This window comes from Argiope bruennichi, chromosome 9, assembly GCF_947563725.1.
Source record: "Argiope bruennichi chromosome 9, qqArgBrue1.1, whole genome shotgun sequence".
NCBI classification, from domain to species: Eukaryota; Metazoa; Arthropoda; class Arachnida; order Araneae; family Araneidae; genus Argiope; species Argiope bruennichi.
In genome coordinates, this window is record NC_079159.1 from 72,661,421 (window position 1) to 72,686,603 (window position 25,183).

Consider the following 25,183-nt stretch of genomic DNA (forward strand, 5'->3'; position numbering starts at 1 on the left):
AAAAAAAAATACATCCAATAAAGAATTTTATTTCAGACAATTCTGGTTCTGAAGATTTCTAAATTATTCTTTTAAAAACACTAAAACTAAGAATAAATGCAATTTTTTCATAAAATTAAAATTTTTATTTCATTAAATGTAAATGACTCAAATGTTCACACAATTGATAAAGTTATTTAAAAATGGCAACACCGGTAACGCATGGATAAATAAACATTAACACGAGAAAGCTTCTGAAAGCTATTAAAAGTTTTGTATTCTGTTGAAATGCCTCTCAGGTTATCTATTTTTCACTATACAGTGTTTGCATTTTGTTAATGGGAAAAGATATAATTATGAAAAGAGTATATATGATAAAATGTCTGTAGAATTTGAAGTTCTGTCCTGTATATATGTAACGTGAATTTAAAATAAATTCTCAAAGTTTGTGAGATTTTGCAACTATGGAATGTTAAGCATCATATAAAAATTAATATTAAATATCAACAATATTGTAACATCGATGAAAAACTAAATAAAAAAGATATCTAAAGTTTTGATGAATTGTGTTTTTAAAACCGTATATTTTACAATGAATCCTTGTGTCTCATCTACTAGAACATTAATATCAAAGTGGATCAAATCTCATCATTGTAAATCAATACTTTGTGCATCAAATATTGAAACTGTAAGTCGTTTTCATATTGAATTAATATATAGAATCAATGAGTGCACTTTTTCGGCATTTGTTCCATCTTACAATGCATTTGGTTTTATTCTCATGTTTTAATAGAAACAAATTCTCATAATATTTTACTTTTTTCCAGAATGCCATTATTTTTTGTCAAATTCATTGTGGTTGGAAAGTAAATAACTATTATAGATTTGTGCCAAAAATCAGAGATGCTGAGAATAAATCAAAAGCTTTATCGCACACCTATTTAAAGCAGTTGCTACAAAATTGCAAATCAGTAAGTATAAAAAAAATTCTCTTTTGCTTTATAAAACTATTTTTTTAATAATTAAATTTAAAGAAGTCTGATTATCAAATTATATTTCTGAATATTTAAATATTTAATTTATTTTGCTTTGAATGCTATTAATTTTAATGTTCTTTGAGCATTTGTTTCTTATTCATTAAATACTTTTTGTTCCCAGTGTGGGTTTCTTGTATATAAAATGCACTAAGATTTTTTTTTTAAAATAGAATGGGAATTGAATTTAAATTTTTACTGAGATTTTATTTTTTATTTCTCTCTAAATAAATAAACCTTTTCTGAATAATGTGTATATGTGAAAAGTTATTAAAACTAGAATGAATTAATGAATAAAAAAATTTTTGTATGTTTTTAATACCCAAATTGTCAATGTTAAATTTTGAATAAAATCTTTCAAAGAGTGTGATTTCCTGTTAATCTAGCTTTTCATGTGCATGTGAACATGAAAAGATGGAGTAGTAGAATTTCTAAAGTTGCAAGAAGCTAATTTGGTAAGTTTTAATATATGATCTTTACATCTAAATTGTAGATTTATGCCCAATGTTGGACCATATTTGCCAACAAGAGAAAAACGTTGTTTTAAAAATGTATACTTGATTCTTCTTACTATGCAACAAAGATAAACACTAAGTGCACTATATTATGTAATTATTAAGGTGAGAACACTCTTGCTGGTTTATTACTATTGTTTATTAGTTGGTAAAAATTAAAAATAATATAAATTTTAAAGTAACTACTACCGCAAAAATATTTTAAATGAGCATATTGTTTGCTGCTTAAGAATAATATCAAGCTAAAGGGGAAAAAATGCTTAGTTATATATTACACAGGATTTTTTAAAAGTAATCGATGAAACCAGTTGTTTTTCATAACATGAATAAGAAGAAAAATTGGATGATTTAATAGGAGATCTTCATTCAAAAGTTAATAGTAAGAAAAAGATCAGAATTAAATTTAAATCGCATAGATGAATTTTAAAATTAAACCAAAAAGAATTAAGATTCTTTTTTTATCTGTTAAAAATTGTCTCTTCTATAACAAATAAATAAGAATTTTAAAAAAATGAAGTAAGTTATTTCTTTTTCATCTCTTTATGAATGAAAATTATGTGTCCCAGAAAAGCAAAGTAGATATCTAGAATTTTATATAATCAGTTAATGAATGTAGTTGTTTACTTATCATTATAGTTCATTAAAAAATTATAAAATTTTTATTGATTAGCTTCCATTTATCATTTTTTGCTTGTTAAATTTCATATTAAATTTTTCAAAATAAATGCTTCTTGAAATTTAAAAGGGATAAAATTGTGTTTTAATTATCTTTATTTTCAGGTGAAAGAGCAAATAGAAACCTTTGATTCTTATGTAAAGCTAACAGATGAGGATATTTCACATCGAAATTCTGTTTGTCATGATATTGAAAAGATTTTCAAATCTCATTTTCCTAATTGTTCTGTTCACCTTACTGGATCTAGTGTATCAGGATTAGGTCTTAAAGGATGTGATGTTGATTTATCTTTTCAGCCTTCTGCTGATGAAAACAATGAGGTGAATAATTTTTTCTTATATTTTATTTTCTTGAAATTTATGTCTCTAGGCAATTAAATTAAATACTAATTAATATTTTCATTACAACATAATTTATCTGTTTTCAATGTAAAAACAAATATGCATCATAAATGTAATTTAAACCTTCTAGAAGCTAATTATTTTGCTAAATTTACTTTAAGATCACCCCCCCCCCAAATGGTTAATCTGTTTTCTGTGATACTTATCTTATATTTTAGTATCTTAGAGATAATAGTATTAATAGGAGTAATAGTATATCTTTGCATAATCTACTTTTGAACTGTGTTATATAATTGGCAAAAATTGGTTTCACTTTTTCATATTTTAATACTATTCAAACTTTTAACACAACTTTATTTATTTATTTTAAATTTTGTATTATTTTGTAAATAGTTCTTTTTTCTTTTTTTTATTGTTAAAGTCAACTTATTGTAAAAATGTATTTATTTATCCCTTTTAGATCAATCCCATTAAAGACTTGAGTTCAGATTCTGTTAAAGATATTAAATTAGGAAAAGTTCCAGTCTGTAATTTTTCATCATTATTACCAAGGCGACAACTGCACCTCTTAAAAAATGCCTTAATGAATTCAGGGGCTATTAAGGAATCAGCTGTTGTACCTGGGCATTGTCCAATTTTAAATTTTACTTATCAGAATCTAAGCTGTGATGTTTCTGTGGACAATAAGTAAGTTTAATACATTAAGTTAATTTCTGTTTAATTTTTTTTTTCATTGAATAATCTTTGTTTACTATAAAATCATATTCTGCATTTTATTTCATAATGTATGAAGAGTTCTTTCATTCCTTGAATTATTATTATTATTTCGTTTTGAAGTTCATTATAATGCAAAGAAATAGGTTTAATAAGCTGGTATTTCAAAAGCTAATAGTATAATCTATGAGCATTTTTTAAATAAATTCCTTTACTTAAAAATGATTATGCTCCATGTTTCAGCAATGAATGAATGCTATTTCTTTATAGATATACTGAGTTTGTTTTGTAATCTGGATTTTGTGTGCTTGCCTTTCATTTTACCTGTTTTTTTTTGTTTTTTTTTGCATATTGTATTTTTGAAATATGAATGGTTTAATAATGTAAGTTAGGATAGCATTTTACAGACTGCATAGATTGTATGCACTATATGGAATATATCAAGATTTCAGTTCCTTTTTTAGTCTTGGGACATATTGTGCATGCCTCATTTGTTTCATTTTATTTATTTAGCTTTGCATTCATAATAAATTGCAAATATTTTTTATCTCATTTCATATTAATTTTTACATTGCTTTGATTAAATTTAATTCCATCACTACAATTGCTTTTAAATTTCTTCCTTTCATGTTTAAGATATTTAACTTTACTGGTCTAGTATATTTATATCTCCAAATTAAAAATGTAGTATATTTGTGATAAATGCATGCTTCATCTTATAAATCTTATTTGCAATTTATTTTTTGTTTTCTTAAGAATGCATTGTCATAAACTATGATTAATATTTTTCAAAGAAAATGGTGTTCTATAATTATATTCAAGAATACTAGAAACCTTGTGAAAATCTGATATGATTTAATTTAGCAGCTTTAATAGCCTTCTTTCAAAAAACAAATATGTAGTTTGAAAATTATCTGTTTCATTATTTTGAATATGTAGATGAAAGTATATTAAAAAATGAAGGCAAGAAAAATCAATAAACTTTTGTTGTAAAGGAGGTTCCTAGATTACTTTTTTTAACTGTTATCAGTTTTATTTGAAAGTTGGCAAATTTCTATTTATGCAATCTTCACTTTAATATTTTAGGTAATATTTTCAGAGCTGTAGTATAAAAGAAAAAATTTTATTCTAAGTATAAAGAAAAATTAGTATGATTAGTTCTGTAGTATAAAGAAAAATCATTGATGGCCAATTTTTTCTGATGAAAATCTCTACTGAAAATAAAAACAAATATGATATATGTCTCCATGCATTTATTTTATAATGAAGGTTGTTTGACTTGACAGCTCTGACCCTAGATACAGCATATTGTAACCTACCTTCCTTTTTTTTTAATAAACTGATCAATCAAATTTCTTATTTTAATTTAACATATTAATAATTTATTTAAGTTTAAATTTTTATTTCAAAGAAGTGTATATGTTTGTTATTTATTATAATCCATGAATGTGCAGCATCCATTTTGTTCACATAGCACTATATTGCATTATATTTTAACAGACACTTCTGTTTATAAATATCCTAATAAAGAACCTTGCGATATTTTTTTTTAAAAATTTATATTTCTTGCAAATTTGTGAGACAGTTAGGCTAATAACATTTTTTTAACTCACTTGTATATGGCTCCCTCAACTCAGTAGCCTTAAACAATTACTTAGTTAGAAATCTGTCACTGCATACTTTACATGAGTAAAAAATAGTGCCATTTCCACTTTGATAATTTGCATCTAAAAAATAAAAATGATTCTTTTGAATCATCAATATTAAATCATGCATAAGAGATCCAAATGAAATGAAACTCAGTAATTGTTGCCATTGAATAAACTGGGCACCAAAGACGGCTTGTAAAAATGTGTGCAATAAATTAAAAACAAAGAAAAACTTAAATCCATTATAAATATATCAAGCATAAGTTTACAATTTTTTATTTGTTGCAAAATGCTGAATTCATGCTTAATAAAAGAATTATATGCTGAAATATCATAATTCATAGAGTATTATGTATCTTTTTTTTTTTTTTTTGGTTAATTTTTCCATAATTTATAATGGAAAGTTTTGAATTTCTGTAGTATTAAAATTTTCTGTTTTCTAAATTAGATCAGCTCTTGGTGGAACTAACCTCATGCTGCTTTGTCGTCTGCTGGATGATCGATTTGCACCACTATATCGATTTATATCATATTGGGCAAAGCACTATCATCTATGTGGTGGTCCAATGAAACTTAAAAGTTATGCAATCTTTCTGCTTATTGTTTACTTTTTACAAACCAGGGATCCACCTATATTACCAACTGTCCAGTATATGTTTGATAAAACAGGTATTATAATTAATTTTGCAAATTTTAATCATGATTTATGTAATTTAAAAGCACATGAAATTTAAATTAGTCTACAGATATAAGATAGAAAATAAAACCCATTCTAGCTCTTCTTAATTTATTTTATCAAAAAAAAAATTAACTTGGCATATCCTTTGGATTAACTTGGCATATCCTTTAGAAGATTTTGCAGTTTTCGCATAATATATAGTTTTGTACAGTATATTCTATGCAATTCCATTTTTGAAATGATTTTGTTTCAATTTTAAAGCTAAGTTGTTCTACCCAGAGTTCAGAATCTTTCTTATGAAAACTATTTTGCAGTAGTATGTAATTGTGATTACATTCCAAAAATCTGGATATCTACTATGGAATAATGTTAAATAATTTCAAATAATTTAGAATGTTATGGTGATTTTTTACAGCAGATTCTCAGTAATCTGGCGACTATTAGATTCCAGGTTAATAAAAGCATTAAAAAATGTATTCTAATAGAAAACGTATTTATTGCATTAAATATAGAAAATAATTATGTATTTGAGACTTATTACAAAGTAGAATTCAAAATATGAGAATAATATATTGTTTGCCACTTGTTAAGGTCACTAACATCCACTTTCTGTAGTTAATTTTTCCTTTAATTTCCTCTGAAAATAATAGACCATAAGAAGGCTTGTGTTGACACAATTCTAAATTACTGAGAATCTAATGTATTTATTATTTTTGTATTAAAAGCAAAAAAACTTTACTTTTTAAATATTTTTTCTTTTCTTTAAAATTTTGTTTGTTTTTTGAGAAAGGGTTAAATTTATAGAATTTTTATACTTAAATTTTTCTTTCATATTAATTAAAAATTCAATCCAATAGTTGTTATTATGCTTTTCAATAAAATCTTTTGAGTTTTAAATTAAAATTTAAACTATGTATGTGAACACATATTTGAATAACTGCTAATATAAAGAGAATATTTGATAAAATCTGAAAAGCCTTGATGAACTGTTCTTCCTGAAATCATAATCCAGATGTGCTTTAAAAGGAATTTTCTGATCTAATAACTCCATGTCTTTTTACATACTTTTATTTAAGAGAACTTGCTGCATTCTTGTGAAGAGTTTTTATAACTTTTCACTGCTAAAGTCCTAGAGTTCTGAAATTTACAATATTTTCATCCCCTTTACTGGGTTTAATTATCAGTTAATCAACTAGTTAATGAATTTAAGATAAAAGGTTAGATTCTTTGATATTTATAATAATAAATTTTGAAGTATGTAAAATAGAAAATTATATAGGGTGAATCAAAATAGAAAAATTTTAAAACTCGATTTTATTTACATTGATCATTTTATTAGTAAATATTATACATTTTAATAAAGCTAAGATCTCTGAACTTCACTCTTTTTAGATTCATTCAAAATTTTAAAGGAATATATAATTTTATTGTTTATTAATTGCAAGAATGTTGTAAAGTTGATGGTAAAAGTTATTCTAAATCATAAAAGTAATTATACCTAGATTTATTGATTTTATTCTTTCTAATTGAAATTTCACAAAAATACTTGCATTAATAATTACATTGTTATTGCTCTTCATAATGATTAGATCTGTTCTCTCCCCCCCCCCTCCTCCTCCACACACACACTTTTTTCCCCTTAAATTTACTTTAACATTTCTCAAGTTCTTTCGTTTACTTTTATAGATTTTATCAACAATCAAGATAATTGGTCATATGATGTTTCTAAATATTTAGACAGATTTGGAAGCTCACAGAATCCCCAGACTATAGGTATTTAAGGTTATTTTATTTTATTAAAATGTGTAAAAGGTAAATTTATTTTATATAAAACATTTGTGTTGTTTTTTAAATCAATTATTACTTTCTTGTCCAATATAAATAACAATTTTTTTGTATCAAAAACTTGTTAAACATACAAAGTTTACTATAGAAATGTAACAAAGAGATTAATGCTTTTTTTTACACTTATTAGTATCAAATATTGCATTGACTTACTAAATTTATTTATAATATCTATCTTCAATCATAAAAAAAAATGTATGAATGCTTAAGCTAAGAGAAACAAGAGTTAGATAATCTTTATAATTGATTCTTTTGCATTTATTTAAATATTTTTCCCTCTATCAAATTCTTGTAACCTTTTAAACAAATCTATGCCTGTGATAATTTAGAGATAAACATCAGGTCCAAATAATCAATCTTTATCAAAAATATTTTGTAATACTCTTTCATATTAAACAAATGATAAAAGTTCCTTGAATGTATTTTAAACAATTTATTGAAGTTGCACTATTTTTAATATACTCTATTTCCCAGTGTTAGCACAGTTTCTAAAAGCATTTTTTTTTTTTTAATATTATTGAACTGACATTTTTTTTTTAAATCTTTATTATGGGAAACAAGTAATAATTGGTTTGTGTAAAGTTAAGTATGCATTTAAGTGCAGTAAAATTTATCTTGGCAACAACCTTTTATTATCGATAATGACATGCAAGAAAATCCACCTATTTATCACCCAATTCTTTATGTTAATCTCTTAGAAATAAAGAAAATTTCTTATTTATAATTTGTTCTTTTAGGTTTTCATTTAGCTTTTAATTTAAAAAATATATTGAAACTTTAATCAGATAGGGCTTCAATAAAAATCGCAATAAACTTCAACATTTATTTCACAACCCCTTAGGTTTTAGATGACATTTAAAGGGCTGATGATAATTTTCATAATGTAAAACAAAGCTTAATGTTAGCTGACTATTTTTATATGACATTTCCAAAATTGCTGATAGAGTAAAATGATGGTACAGTAATGACTGTACCATTTTCAAATGAAGACAGAAAGATAATTAGTCAGCTTTGTATTATCACCAATCTAACAAATATAGATTTTCCTCCCAAGATCACAGAGCAGATCTGTCAGTTCTTAGTTTTATTATTTGAATACGTTTGATATTAAATTTTCTTTAAAAGATTATGACTGAATCAATAAAAAATAAATGTTTTATCTTCAGACTTTTTTTAAATAACAAATTATGATATTTAGATGAAATATTTTTAAAATATATTTTTTTTTTTTTTTGCTTGCAGATGAATTATTACAAGAATTTTTCTTTTTCTACACCAAATTTGATTTTTTAAATGTGATATGCCCATTAACAAGTCAGATAGAAAATGCGAGAGACTTCATTTCAAAGAATGATTCCGACGAAAATAAGTTTCAGGTAGACTATATTATTCCTACATTTTTATTATATATTATCATGTAGTATACATTTAATTTTGTTTATGAGTATTATCAGATAGATGAAATCCTCCTGAATTATAAGAATATTCATTTTTATTGAATTTATTGCAAGAAAATATGCAACACTTTATTCTTTTTCAGTTTAAAAGAAAATATCTAAGTTGGGAACAAACCATTGTGAATTAAAAAGTTATGTACATATTCTACAAAAAATGATTCTGAAACATAAATTATGGTTTCTTTATTTAATATAAATTAATAATTTCAACATATTACAAATTTTACAATGTAAATAAAAAAAATATGTATTGTTCTCAGGCATATCATATAGGATTTTTTAGGTTAACAATAATAAGTTTTTTGAAGATGCATGTATGGTTTTCATAATTTTGATATACCATTAGTCCTCTCCTTAGATACATTGTTCTTTAGATATAATAATTTATTGCACATTCTTTAAAAAATGTTGTAAATCATAAAGTGTGCTTACTGCAAGCTTTAAACTATACTCAGTATTGTATGATTCTATGCTATTAATATTTACACTTCTGTGCATTTAGGTTGCTGAGATTTCTATACAAGATCCTTTCAACCGTGATTGGAATGTCACATCTGGAGTGAGTCATAAATACAGTAGACATTTTAAGCAGGACTTGTCATTAATGTGCAAAGCATATAACACTGAGAAATATTGGAAACCTAGTTTTGAGAATTGGGGTCTTCTGTGTCTCTTTGAGGTTCTTAATGAAAGAAAATCTAATAAAAAATAATTCTAATAAAAAAAAATCTTATATTTATTAAAACAAGTGAGGATTTTACTTCTAAAAATATATCATAATATATTTTTAGAAGCTACATTTGCTACATTGTTACAAATGGAAAATGGTGATAACTCATTAAAGTAAAAGGAAGTAAATTTCTTAATTCATTTTTTAATGTATGCAATATTAAGTATAAATTTTTAAAGTATGTTGTTACAGGAACAAAAATCATCAGTAAAAAAAAAAAAAAAAAACAACAGAGTCCTATATTTCCAGTAGATCCAGTAATTAATATCCAAGTTACAATCAACTGGAGTGCAGCTGTGGATATTATGATTAGTAAGTCAGCATAATATTTATCAACAGGGCTGTATGGATGAAAAGTCCTTTTCCCAGGTTTCTGAGTGAAGAAGTCTGTGTTGCAGGCTGAAGTATTTTGAACGAATGTCATCATCGTAATATCTTCTCAACAGTGTCCTGCATTTTCTAAAAGGCTATGCTGTTGGACTTTACTTTCTAAGTTGGTATGCTCAGTCCACCTTCTTATTAATGAAGTTTTAAATTTCTTTTGCTGTGAGACCTCTTCCATCCTCAAGTTGGAGGATCCTCTTATTAATTAAGATAAACAAATTCCTGCTGCTCTGTAATTTGAGGTCAGAAAATTTCTACAGCCACCAATGTTCATTTGCTGAGTGTTTTTTCAGTGTCAGCCACCATGAACATAAATTCTAATCACATGCATCAGCAAGATATTTTCAATTTAGGAGCGCTTGTCAGTTTATTTCCACCCACCCCCTCTCCAAGGCTTATTATATTGACTATACTGTTCCAGACTAAACAGTAAAAATCATATTAAAATTACAGCTAATAATTCAAGAATGCTAGCCAATTGCAAGACCCTAGCAGACATTTCCTTATAGTCTATTGAGTGACCTTCTCTTTAGTAGGGATTATCATCCTTCTATCCTTTAGAAAGGATATTTCTAACCTTTATTTCCTTTGTTCCGTCTTCATTAGCATTTGAGTTCTCCTTATTATCATAACACTCCCCACCCCACCCACTGCAAATAAGTTTTAATTAACAATATTAACATTTTATCCTATCTTATAGTAGTATTAGTTTCATTTCATAGCAAATAAAAATGCCCATCATGAGAATTAATTAATCAAATGGAAAACAGCATTGAAATAATTTTGCATTTAGGCTTTCTTTCATACTTTTTATAAAAGCTTAGAAAAACAGAATTCTTTAACAATTTCTTTCTTATCACATTAATCCCTTATATATTAACATTTTCCAATATTACTTTCACACACCCCTAACAGATTACCTGAGATATATGCAATAAAGGGAGAGAAAAATCAAAAATTTTTGTATTGCCGGTAACAACTATGGAATTGCTCTTTCCAGCCTCGATTTGAAAATGTACTACAAAGTAATTTTCATAATTTGATTATCTATACAAAAGAGGGGGGAAAAAATGAAGAATCTATTTGATTTTTGTAGTTTAAAAATTAAGATGGAGTTATATTTCTCATTTTTTAATTTTTCCCCAGTACAAAAAGCAGACATACAACATTAATTAGCTTAACTGAATTACTAAGATGACTTGATTAAGACTATTTAGCCTTCAAAGAAATGAAAGCCTCTTTCCAGCAAAACCATCTTTCACAAAATTCTACATCGTTTGGAATTAACTGTTTTTATTCTCCCCCCCCCTCAAATCCATCAAGGACAGAACAGTATATTGAGCATAAATACAGAAAAGAAATACTACTTTTTCTTGTAAATTGTCTTGTTAAAATATGGATTTATGAAAAAATTAAAGTATTTTAAAGCTTAAATATTATCCATTTCGTAACTGTTATGCATGATTAGAGAATGCAAACTGTCATGAAATTAAAGAAATATTTTATTCCTAAATATGACATTTTTTACTAGTTGATTTCTTGAAAAAGAAAGTTTAATTAAAACATTTTGACTTAATTTTAATTTGATGTATACTATCAAGATGTTAAGTACCATATATTTTACTACAATTAGATTTATACACAAAAATACAACTTTAAAATTGTAAATTTTCTCATGTTCCTTCTTCATTAATAATAAAGATGTGTGTGCTGATGCTCTACAGGCCAGATCATTTGACCTATAACTACCAAATTTGGAACCTATATATTTTGGAGGGTAAAAATGCACAAATTTTGGAAAGGGGTAATTTTAATTAATTAAAAATTAAACTGAATTTTTGTTGTTTGTTCTCAAAAATTCCCAAAATTATTACTTCATTAAAATTAGCTTTATACCATTTTAAAATATAAAACATTGTCTTTTTTTAATAATCATGGGAATTTTGGCAATTTTTTTTTCTATCTAATTTTTAATAATAGATTATATCATAGCCCTGAAATTCAAACTATTTTCATTATTTAATTGTATTTTTTTAGTGTTGAAAGTTAAAGAAGGATTCTGTTTTATCTTTGCATAATTTATAAGATGAATAAATAAGTTAACAATACTGCAAAAATTAGAAGATAGATGACTTGACATTTAATTTTTTAAAGGGCCGTGATGTTATGGAATAGATCTCCATTTAAAAGATTCATATGCACAATAAATAGAATGTATGTAAGGGAGTTAAAATAACATTACAACTTTAACAGTTGACAATTTGACGATATCATGGACATGAATTTATATTTAAATAATTTAGGCAAATTTAACAAATATCTGTGGTGAACCAGCTATTTGCCAACGGCGACAATTAAAAAGTATAAGAGATATCATTATTATAAAACCTACCACATTATGATCATTTTTTAAAAATGTTTTCATGCTGTTCTGATGAAAACTTGGAAATGCATATCTTGAATCATTTTTGTAAATATCATGGGTTTTATTGCTGTTATACATGTGAAAAATTATTAATTTTCAATATACTATTTATTCTGGTAAAAACGGAATTTGAACAAATGATTTACAACAGCACTTTAAAATCATTTCACATCAAAATCAATGGAGACATTTAATTTTCTTTAAAAGGGTTAAAAATGAGGATTGTGTACAATATATATTATCATAGGAATCACACTTTCCTTATTATGGACAATCTAGAAGGCCTGCTTTATTGGCTATTACTGTACTGGCTAATAATACAATTAACTGTCAAAGCCGCAAATTTATTCGAGGGATAAACTCTCCTGGAAATTATTTTTATTTTCTACTTTCAAAAAGCAGGTGGAGGAATAGGAAGAGGTACTGAAAGATTTAGAAGGAAAACATGCCAAAAAATGAAATAAAAGGCATTACACTTATTAAAGACTGTGCATACTCTGGAGCTGTTTTTCGGTGTGCTTATAAAGGGAAGAGTATTACTTAAGACAAGAAACTGATATGGATGATGCTTGTTGCAGCCGAAGTAAGCTGGGAGTAGAGCTGATCATGCACATACAATATGAACTGACAGTAATGAGGAAGACAGAAGAATCAAAATCTACAGAAATTAAATATCATCAATTAGAATTTATGGTGTGCAGGTTCTTTAATAATTATAAATAAATTAATGAACTCTGTAGTTTACTAAATTCAAACACTTTAGTGGGCATACATATTTTTAAGCATCTTGAAAACAGTCACTCGGAACTTTTTTAATCCATATGCAAACTACTTCATCCAAGATAACAACTTGTTATTCCTTTGTAGGAACTATAAAATAAAATAAAACTTCAAAACCATAGCAATTTTTTTTTTTGATTTTATTGTTTTGAGACTATTTCATTTAAATTTTTATAAAATGTACAGTAAAAAAATCATTTTGAATCTTGATTATAAATTAATAATAACGTGGTCAGTGATCTATACTTTAGATATATTACTTCAATATCATTCCTATATTAATTATTTGCTCAAAAATTCACTAAGGCCAATCATATTTACAATTTAATAGAAATTTTGCTAGTTTATCTTTCATTAGTTGCATCAATGTAGGTAATGATATCCAAATCAAAGTCAAATAATCATCAGATAAATGTCATTCAACTATCTGATAATAGAATCACCAGCAAAAAGAGCCGTCATTACAAGATAATAATTCATAATCAAAGTAAAATTTTTTCAAAACATTATATGTGTAAAGTTTTTTATTAATTAGGAAGCAAATAATTAAAAGAGAGACAGTACTCAAAAAATTTTTATCTGACTCACAAATTCAACATGCCACTCAATAATGAGCTTAAAAAAAATGCTTTAAAGTGAAGTTAATAAATGAAACTTCTCTAACTAAAACTAATCTGTAATATAACCAAAATTGGGCAAATCACTTCAAAACCACACATATTATATGCAATAATAAAATCTAATCTAAGCTAACTTACTAAATTAAATATAAAAATTATTACAACAAACATAATATCAACAAATACACAAAAAAAATCTTTGTTAACAAGTTAATTATAATTAGCAATTGGCATAATGATCAAGTAGATAAGTATAAACTTGTAAAAGATCGGTTTCAATAATACAGTTCAAGTATTGAATTGTAAAATATGTACTTACAGGCTATACATACTTGAAAATGATGGGTTGCATAGCAACCAGATCAGCAGAACAATTAGTGATTAATAGTACAATGGTAAAAATATCAAATTTCAAAAATTCTTGAGCAGTTTATTTCGAAAATATTTATGACAGATTTTCCTCACACTTGATGAATGTGCATATCAGATTTTAGAATTAGAAAAAAATTAAATTTTTTAAAAATTTTAAAGCTGATTATTTAATAGCTGCAGAGAGTTGTTTGCAGGAAATTGCACCAAATTTGCCATAGCAAAATATATCAAATTATATTCCAAGATCACTGTGTTCCCAATGTGGATAAACCTGGAACCCCATGATATACTTAGATAAATGGAATAGTTAAAATGTTATTTATAAAAGAGGAATATGACATCCCTTTATTAAACAGCATATCCTTCATCCAGCTTGATACAGCTCAACTTCTGCGAGTTGTCAATATTCAGAACCATTGATGGTATGACAAGACCTACTATGAAGTGGTTTCCAAATGACACCAAACTTTTTAGTTTACTTAAGGATCCAGAAACTCCAATAGTTTTGGCCCAATCAATACAGGTCCTAAAAGCTATAAAAGAGAGGTCCTAAGAGTAATAATTTTTTTTTTTTTATTTTAAACAAAAGCAAGAGGAAAAAAAATTTCTTAAAATATAGTTTTATAAAGCTATAAAAATGACTAAAAAGTTATGTTTCACTATCAGAGAAAGATTTTTACCAAAGTCCCTTAGGTTCTCTAGAATATTCAAAAATCATGCATAGAATATTTAAAAAAAAATGTATACAATTACGAACTCACTACATACAATTAGAAAATCTTTATTTTATTTACTTTTTTATTATGAAAATAAGACCATTGGGTGCAAGATTATAGTATGTCAAAATCAAACAAAAAAAAATTGCATACAATCTTCAGAACCAAAAATGGATCTTGCCACAAATAGCTTAAACCATAAATGGTAATATTAGGATGATTCAAATAATATGTATTCACTATAACTTGGAGATTTACACATTAAAGAAATGAATAAAATGTCAAGTATTGAAATACTAGGAATGAAATATTATTTCATATTAAAACATTCCTATTAGATAACCTTATAATAGACATGGGACAACAAAAGTAATTAAAAATAGTAGATGGCTAAAACAGACTGGAAAAAAAGAGTAACATTTTTTTTTTAAAACAAAAGTAAGAGAAAAAAAAACACATTTTTCTTAAGATACAGTTTTATAAAGTTATAAAAATGACTAAAAAGTTATGTTTTTAAATAATTAAAAAATATATTTTATATATTTCAATATAAATATATATAACATTACAAATAATAAAGTGCAAAAAAAAAAAAATTCAAATCTCTTCTAGAATCATTTTTCAGTGAATACAGTTAAAAAAAAATTCTTTTAAATAAAATACTCAATAATACTTTTTCAACTCCAAAACCACTACTGCATGATACAATCAAAAGATTGACCATTATCTTATTTATTTAGGTGCTTTAATTATAATAAGTTGAAACAGCTTCACTAACAATAAAGGCAAACATATATATGAATTAAATTTATTTTATGGTTATAATATATTAGATTCATTAACTATACTTATGAAATTCAAAATAAATTATAATTACAAAAAATATAATTAAATTGGAACATATGAATGCCTAGCATTCTAGTAGACATCCATGATGCCATAAATATGAGTTACTTCTATATTGTAACAGGTGTTCCAAAATTAATGCAAGATTTACCACCATTCATGCAGTCAAGTGTTAGGGACCTTATTTTTAAAAAAAACTATTTGACAGCTGATAGTGTAGGGTGAATAAAAATGCAACATTACACAACAGAATAATACGTTAAAGCAAAATTTGAATTAAATAAAAAGCATAGTTTTTTTTTCCAGGTTCCACAGCTTTGCTGGCACATACACACTCTTTTGTTGAATTTTGCCATGACGATTTTGCATAAATATGGCTGAATTTTGTTGATTCAACATTGAATTTTCTCCTTCAATGCACATATGTTTATTGGCATCAACCTCTGATTTCAAATAACTCCATAAAATGAAATACAATGTGTCAAATCACACAACCTAGGGGGCAAATTCTCAAATCTTCGAACTGTGGCTACCAGACTTTCATTATTTTTGAAATATTGTTCAACAATGAAAACACGTTCTATTGTGTAGCGCTCCAATTTTACTAACCCTAAACTATCAGTTTTTAATATGGTTGCCAACACTTTACAGTATAAATGGTGACAAATTCAAATTTTGCACTAATATTGGGACACCCTTCATATTATATATGAATCGTGTATTCATATATATATCGTGAATCATTAGCAAAAGTAAAAATAAAGTATAAAGCAGAAGGATGGAGCAACATATTAATTGCTCATCAGGGGAAGAAATTAAGTGGACTGCAAAAAGGAATTATAGTATTTTTTGCAAGCAATATTGAGCAATTAAATTAAAAGATTATTTCTGTTTATTCTTACAAAAAGCATTAGTTAAAAATCTTTCATCTAATGGTTTAATTATATTTATATATTAATGTATACAAAATAATATATAATAATAATATATACTAAATATTTTCAATTAAATATGACAAAAAAAAGTGTAAATCCAGCTAATATAGAATCGCAGGCAAACATTTACTTTGATCAAAAATCCACATTGTAATTTCTATAACCATCTTAAAATAATAAATTCATTTATTATTAACAACTAATGTTAATTATTTTACCATATCAGCCTTTGACATTTCATCTGCTTCTTCAGGCTTCATTATGTCAACAAAATTAAGTTTTTCTTGTCTTTTTTTTTTTTTTTTCAGTGGTCACCTCCTGTGGTTTGCATTCTTACTGACAGCTATGACATACAATATTGATTTGTCCATTTATAATCACACCAAATTCCTAAAAACATAATGAAAAAATTTTAAAAATTAATTTTGAGAAAGATATACATTTGACTACTCAGTTAATATGATGCAATTATTTCAAGAGACATAAGGACATTATCTTGACTTCATACAAACTTATAAATTATAGAGCATTATGTCACAAAAAATTAAAGGCGAATATACAATATGAAAGTTGCAAAATATTATAGGGGTAAATAATTGTAAGAAAAATGCTATATAACCACAATATAATTTCTTGAAAGTTTCATTCATGCAATCAACAAAATTTTAAAATATATAAATATTTCAATTTTTAGAAATTTAAATCATGTGTTAAACATAATATTTCAATAAGTTTAGCACAACATGTTATGAAAGGTTAAGTTTGAAAGCTGGAAAAAAAATTAATTGTTAAAGCAAAAATTAATTTAAAGATGGAATTATTAAATTATGAGTTAAATTTAGCAGTTGCAATTTATTTTCAACATGCAAATTAACTTAATTAAATATTTAATATGTGAAAGATCCCACCAATTATTTCTTAGAACTATATTGTAGTGCCTCGCATTAAATAAATCATATTTGAAAAATTTTCACAATAATTCTTGTGATATTGATTTCTGAGAATCTCTGAAAAATTTCTCCAGTCACAGTATTTAAAACCCCAAACCATTCCTATTATTTGTATTATTTTTCTTATTTTCAGAAAACTTAGTAGTTTAAATTTTCCTTATTTGTAAATATATATTTGTAACTTTTGAATGACTTTAAAATTGATATAAAAACAATAATTCTTTTATCTCTAATATCTATTGATAATAAACAATTTAATTCTTTTATCTCTAAAATTTGTTGACTCCTTTCTAAGATATTTGAATCTTCTAAATATATCATTCTAACATTTTAATTTTAAAAGAACTTTTTCAAAAATCAGAAAGGTTCAAGTGAAACTTATTCAGACTCTTTTTTCTTTTCCAAAACAAATAATGTCTGTAACTTATTTTCAGACTCTTAAAACACTACTTGACGTAAAACAAAAAGTATAATAAGAATACAAATTCCTTTACCTTTTTTTTTTCAAAGGAATTTTCATATTCTTAACTTTCCTAATTTTAGAAAAAATGTCTTTCAGCCTTATTGTTTCACCTACTAAGAAAAATAAATTTCAAATAAATTAGCATTTCAAAAATGTAAACAAAAGAATCATACAAAAATATGACAGCCTTAAATAAATTCAAAAAGTACAATAAATGAAGTAGCAAATAAATATTTGTCTTAATTTTTGAATCATTTTCTAAGTCAATTTCAAAGCTGAAATAAATTTTTTAAGAACTGAATTTTCTAAAAAAGATCTTACAATCTAAATTATGTATTACAATAATTTGAACAAATAAATATATCATAAGATTATAACAGGAATTTGTATCATAAATTAATAGCCTGATCAGTGTAATATGGGCAACAAAACAATGATTCATAAAAAATAATTGTACAGAAATAAAAAGTGTATTTAGATTTTTAAGTAAAATTTTCGGATAGTTACCGTTTAAAAACAAATATGGATAAATTAATTTTATAACTAAAAAAATTTTTAAATATATCTGCAAGCATTAAAATGTATTGTGTAATAAATATGTACTGTATGTTTCTAATGTTTAATGGATCTTGTCTTTTATCCCAAATAATTTTTTTTATTAAACACTATCTTCCCTTTTTGATTTATTTTAAAATTATAATGTAGAAAAATTATATTTTGGCTTACAAATATGCAGTTCCCAAAATTTTTCTCACATTTTAAAGCTTTCTTTCTTTTTTTTAAACAATAACACAATTAAAAACTGTATTCTCTCTTTATATTTACTATTTTATTGCATTATAGATGTATTTCAAGAATATAAGAAAGTAATAGGCTTCATAACACAACAATGAGAAACAGGATGGACCCACAGGTATGAATGTCCTGTATGTCACAGAGACAAAAATGATAATGTTTTTGAGATTGACTGCTTTACTTCAAATTATCCTTGATAATTGAAATTAAAAAAATGAGAAAGTAAAAAAATAGTTTTAATCAATAGTTATCATAGATGAAACAAAGGGAATTTCATAACATAAGTTATCTTTTGAATTTCTAGTCAAAATGACAAATGTAAAATGCCCATTTCGCTATGTAATAGGTTTCTTGGTTGTTCAAAATGAAAGCAATAAAAAAGTAAATGTTCAAGATTTTCTTCATTTTTACACATACTTCATTTTTACACAAAGTATTATTGCATTTATACCACTTGAATAATATGAAAAAATAATACTATGAACCAGTAAATATTTCCTTTTGCTAAGAAATCTTTGATGATTAGAGATGGAAGAAATCATATCTGCCTCTGAGTGCTACTTACTCTTACTACAAAACTGAATAGATTTAATATTGCCTGTAGATACCATTTATAAAACAGGGAGTTTTCCTTCAATCTAGGTAGAAAGCATTAATAATAAATATAATTCAAACAATTTTTTTTAATTTATATTTTTTAACTATAAAAGACAGTCATTATTATTGTTGTTTTTATTGCTGTTGAAGGAAGGGTCTGAATAATCTTTAACATGTATTTAACATTAATTATTTCATTTTCTTTATGAATATTCAAACATATTGTAATAAAGTAATTATTTTTTATCAGTAAATATTTTCATCTTGAAAAATCAAAAGTGATACTGTATTCTTGATGTATCATATACTTGAATAAAAAAAAAAACCACACATAAAAATGGTTGAGGTTTCTGCAAAAGACAATAGACGTTACAGTGCTATCAAAAGGGAAAAAGACAGCCAATTCCCCTTACATTATGTCATAAAGATCCAAAAGAGCCTCATTTTTATTCTCAAATACTAAATGGGTGAAATTTATCTCAAAGAAAAAAATTTTATTTTGTTAATTATTTTTGCAAAAAATTTAAATTTTGTAGTTCAGAGCATATTTTATTAGAAAGATCTCAAATATAGTTTATAAGTTCTCTTCAATATGCAGCAAGGGCCTAACATGAAACTAAATTATGTGCTAGCTAGACTGTTTCAGAAATTCATGAAAAGATAAATAAAAAAGTAAGTAACTAAAAAAATACATAAAACAATTTTAAATAAAAATTCCACAGCATTTTGCATTTGATTTATTATTTAATAATTAAATTGGTTGCACCAGATCCTTAAATTTTAAAAAAATCAAATACTAAATATTAGTTGAGATAATCTTGAACAATAGCAATGGTATTTAACGTTAATATAAATTTCTCAAGACTACTATTCCTTAAATATGTGTTTTAAATTGTTTGTATCTTTTTAAACCCATTTCAATATTTTTCTTTTTGAATTTTATTGATTTTGTAAACAAAAGAAAGATTTTTTACTAAGATGTTTTATTTTTAAATGATTTAATTACTTTTAAATAGAAGTACATTAAAAAAAGAAAACTCAAAAGAAAATTTTTTATAGGGATAAATAAAACAAAATTTAAAAGAAAATTTTAAAAAAATATAAATAAAGTGAATTAATATGCATTGAGAAAATATACGTTTAAAAATTGAAAAAATTTCCAAATCATTCAATTTGAGTTGCTGTTTTAAACAGATCATTTTTCAAAAAAGAAATATGAGTGAATAATTGAAAGGGTTTCTGTCACATAAAAGTAATTTTAATCTTATCACTTTTTTAAAAAATCAATATAATGAATTATTTAGAGAAAGGGAGAGAAACATTAAAAAAGATTTTTTTTTTTTTTGTACAATTTTTGAAAATCATATATTACATTATTTGCTGTAGTACAAATTTTTTTATTTTGCATTATTAAAAAAAAAAGTAAGGTTTAAGGTAAAAAGTAAGATTGGTTTCTATTTCTATTATACATTATTTGACTCAAATATTTTTGTACAATTTAAAATGCTGATTTCTGAATATTATTATAAAATTTTACACAGCCTTTTTAAAAATCTCATAAAAAATACATAGATGACTGCTGAATATATGCATTCTTAATTAGTAGTCAATTCTGATTCACTTATCACAATGCTATTATGATGCGTGATTAGAAAAAAAATGTGTTACATTATTATGCTGCCATGTGTAAAATAAGGACACTTTTTGATGGAGAACTTTTACTTTTAAGATTAAAAAAAAAAAATTGTGTGAAATATGTTAATAGTATTTAGATATCAACAATTTAAATTATATAAGAAATATTTGAGTAAAGTGGCAATACATTAAAAAAAAACCTTGATTTAATGCTTAATATAGTTTGAAATTTATTATCCAAATGTATGAAGAACACAAATAGAAACCAACATGAGAGTATGAAGAGCAGTTCTTAATATAAAACATTTATCAAGTAATAGAAATATATTAAATATAGAAAAAAATTTAATGATTTATTTTTTCTTTATAGCCATAATATATAAATAAATGTTGAGATCATCAAATTTAAATAAACACAATTATTACTTCAAAAGATATATTTTACTATTCATTTCCACTTCTTTAACTTGAGTTTTTTTTAAGTGCTGTTTTTAAATTTTCCTAAGGAAATAAAAATAAAACATATATTTATTATTTCATTGAACAAAAATGAGCAATGAACATCAATTTTAAATCATGATTTTCCATTCATTTGTCTATTTAACAAACCAAAATTTCCATTCTTGATTGTAATATATAAATAAAATTGATCTAACAATAATATAAAATTTTCTATTTATCATTATTAAGTGTCTTATCCACATGCTTTATCTTTTAATGAAAAAGGATAGTTGGAGTAATGGATAGCAATGCTTTTGAGAGAAGGGGAGGATGGATGAAACACTATTAAAAGGAGACATTATGCCTGCCTCATTAAACAGAAGAGTATTTTATTAATTTCTGCATAAAGTAAATAAATTGGTGGAAAGAAAAACAATAGTACAAAATTCTAAATTCAAGATGATCAAGTTAATTTTAGGCAAATATTATTCTAGACTAATACAAATTAAAAACATGCTTGGAAAAATAATTGGAAATTGTTATAATACTGTTCTTATACAAATGGTAAGTTCTATATTAAATTCACTTATTAAAAAAATAAAGAATTGTATAGCAAGTTAACTTCATGCACTTAAATAGCACTACTTACAACTGTCATTGTGAATTTTGCAAATATAGTTGACAATACATTTATTTGCAACAATCCCCAAATTTAGCCTTCTTGGTTTAGCCTTAATACATACAAATAAGTCAGATTCAATATAACAGAATAAAGCAGATAAAAATTCAGATCTTCTGGAAAGATTATTCAGAAATATCCTTAAAAAAATTATTACCTATCTACAAATGTCAGATGAAAATTCTAAAAATGAACATTAAACTAATCTTCTTGAGATATGAGATTTAACACAGTAAAAGTTTTCACACATCACTTAATCTATTGAATTGCATTTTCAATCAGCAGTGCTCAGACAGACAATTTAATTTTCTTAATATTAAGAGGAATGATTGATACAGAAACTTAAAGATTAGTGTATATTTCTCAATTATTTATTATATCCTAAATTTATTTATATTTTTGGAAGTGCTATCACATACTAAATTATTTACCAACATTTTTACATTCCTGACCATGAAACCCCCAATTTTTTTTTCTGATTATTTAAAATTATATATAGCAAAATTTCTTGTTAATTTTTTCATTAAATTTCAGAATGAATGAAACTATCTGTAAAAAGTATAATAATGAATTAGTAAAGAAAATAAAAGCAATTCCGAAGAAATTGAATGAAATGAAATAATCTTTTGCGATCATATTATAATTTTTTTAAATAAATTAAGTAAAATTTCATTTTATTTGGGTAGGATTTAAGTGCATTTTAAAACCACAAAAAAATTGCATGCAGCAAAATAGCCGTAATATAAAATTCGAATGCAAAATAATATTAAACCACAATCATGTTTTTTATTAATACTTTCAATTGTATTTCATTCTGAAAACATTATATGGATTTGAATACATTTGAAGTTACACCGCAATATCAATATTACCTTCAAGGTATTAGAAACTGTATTATATTTATTTCTCATAGTATGTCACCTCATACGAAAAATTTGAATTTAGCACCTGTCTGCAGATGAGACTCGTTAACCGGAGGACGCTTGAACCCCCCATTTGAAGTTGAAAGGGGGGGAGCAGTGGGGGGAAGCAGCACTGGAGGACGGATTTCATTCCGGTAGTGATGGAAATGGGGGAATCGATGTATGGTTGCTTACGGAAAAGCTTTTTTCGCCAAAAGGTAAAAATTTATTTACACGCCAAGGATGAAGCGCATTTTTGGAATGTATAGGGTGGAGTGTGGACGAATGTCGGTTGGATCTTTGATGAAGGCAGACCTTATTTATGCACGATCTTTTTTAATAAAAGAATAATACCGTGTTATAATATATTTATTTTTGCTCATAATTACGTTTTATGAATCTAATTTTTGACTAGAAATTAAGATTGACTGTGGCTGAGAACAGTGGGAAAGCTGAATTTTCTACAGACGTCTTCTATTTATAATTAATTAAATGGCAAGAAACTAATATGTTAACTCATAATTAAATTCTAACTTCTATTGGTTTGTTAAAGGAAAGTTAAAGTTTTCACAAAGTAATGAAATGAGTTTACAAGTTTCATTTAAATTTTTCATGGAAGCTAAAAATGATGCTTTATTCGGAATACAAATTCGATGTAGTTTTAATTTTATTTCTTGCAATTTGGCTGTGTTCATTGGAAAGTATTTTAGTTTTTTTATACTATTAATTTTAATGCTCATATTTTGTTTGTTTGTTGTTGTACAAAGCTAAATGTTTTTTTAAAAATTAGCTAAAAATTTTTTTAAATGATGCTTTTAAAAAATTATATATATATTTTTACCTAATTAAGTAATAAATTAGTGTTATAGAGCATTTAAAACATTTTTTATAACTGCAGGCATGCTTTTTATTTTTATTTTTATATTTTGCATTTATATAAGCATTTATATTTTGTGGTCTAAAAATTGCAATAATAAAAATCTGTAATCTCTTTCTTGCAATTTTGTCCATTCTTTTTTTTTTTTTTTAATGTTGATAATGTGCATGATGAACTCTTTAAAATTTGTTTTCAAATTGAATAATTCATACTTGTAAAAATATGCATTGTGAAGATATATATATATAATTTTAGCTAAGTTTTTGATAAAATATGGCTTATTCTCTGTTAAGAAAGTATGATAACCAAAAATCCTCAAAGGAATCATCAAAATATTCAATATTTTCTATTTAATAAAAAACTAATTTTTGTTTTGTTAAAATAAGATTTATATTGAATTAAAAATTATATGCATAAGCTGATTAATATTACATGATTTTAAAAAGTACTTTTTCAATACATATATTTCTTATTCTAATTTATTAATTTTTTTTTTTCATAAATGCTTAAGACATTTAGTTATGCATACAGCAATTTAATTCTTCTTTTAATGCTAAAAATCAGAATTTTGATCGAAAGTAGCCAAACTAAATTTGAAAAGGTAATAGAATCAATTATTTCTAATTATACGATTGGTGTAATAATATTTTAAAAGAAAAATTGTATTAAAAATTCTAATATCTTGGATAAATTTGTTCTAAATGTTGAATTTTCTACTTTTATAATAATGCACAGAAGTTAAAACTTTTAAAGAAAATTTGGAATGTAATTTTTAATTTCAAAAAATAAAAATTATTTTTTAATTTAATTTTAAAATATTAGTGTATTCTAAATTAGTCAATAGAATTTTCAATTAAATTGTAAAATATCATTTGTTAATTTTTGCATAAAATTTAAGTCATATTTTATTCAACACTTACATTTTCTCAAGAAATTTTTCTTAGTTTTTTGAAGCTTAGTTTCTTCTCATTTTGATTTTCAATAATAATTCATGAAATAAAATTGATTTGCTTCACAAGCATTCATTATTGTAATATACAAATGTATATTAGTTAACTAAACCATTAACAAAATAAACATTTACTCCACCTTAAAAAATGCTATACTAATATTGTTTTAGCTGATTCAAATGAGTGGATAAATACCG

General features: G+C 24.8%; 1 protein-coding gene and 1 long non-coding RNA gene across 2 annotated transcripts; one reads left to right on the forward strand and one right to left on the reverse strand.

Annotated features, from left to right (window-relative positions):
- Positions 1-197: 197 nt before the first annotated feature.
- LOC129985286 (speckle targeted PIP5K1A-regulated poly(A) polymerase-like) lies at positions 198-9,616 on the forward strand. Its single transcript, XM_056095262.1, has 8 exons — positions 198-667; positions 807-950; positions 2,309-2,524; positions 3,006-3,232; positions 5,357-5,577; positions 7,274-7,360; positions 8,675-8,808; positions 9,392-9,616. The coding sequence occupies exons 1-8, from the start codon at positions 539-541 to the stop codon at positions 9,599-9,601; spliced, it is 1,368 nt and encodes a 455-aa protein (XP_055951237.1). The 5' UTR covers positions 198-538; the 3' UTR covers positions 9,602-9,616.
- Positions 9,617-14,055: 4,439 nt separating this feature from the next.
- On the reverse strand, positions 14,056-23,309 carry LOC129984848 (uncharacterized). The gene is made up of 4 exons (XR_008785532.1): positions 23,130-23,309; positions 18,142-18,223; positions 16,916-17,087; positions 14,056-14,733 (listed from the first exon to the last, which is right to left on the reverse strand). It is a non-coding gene; the product is annotated as an uncharacterized LOC129984848 (long non-coding RNA).
- Between the last annotated feature and the right edge of the window lie 1,874 nt (positions 23,310-25,183).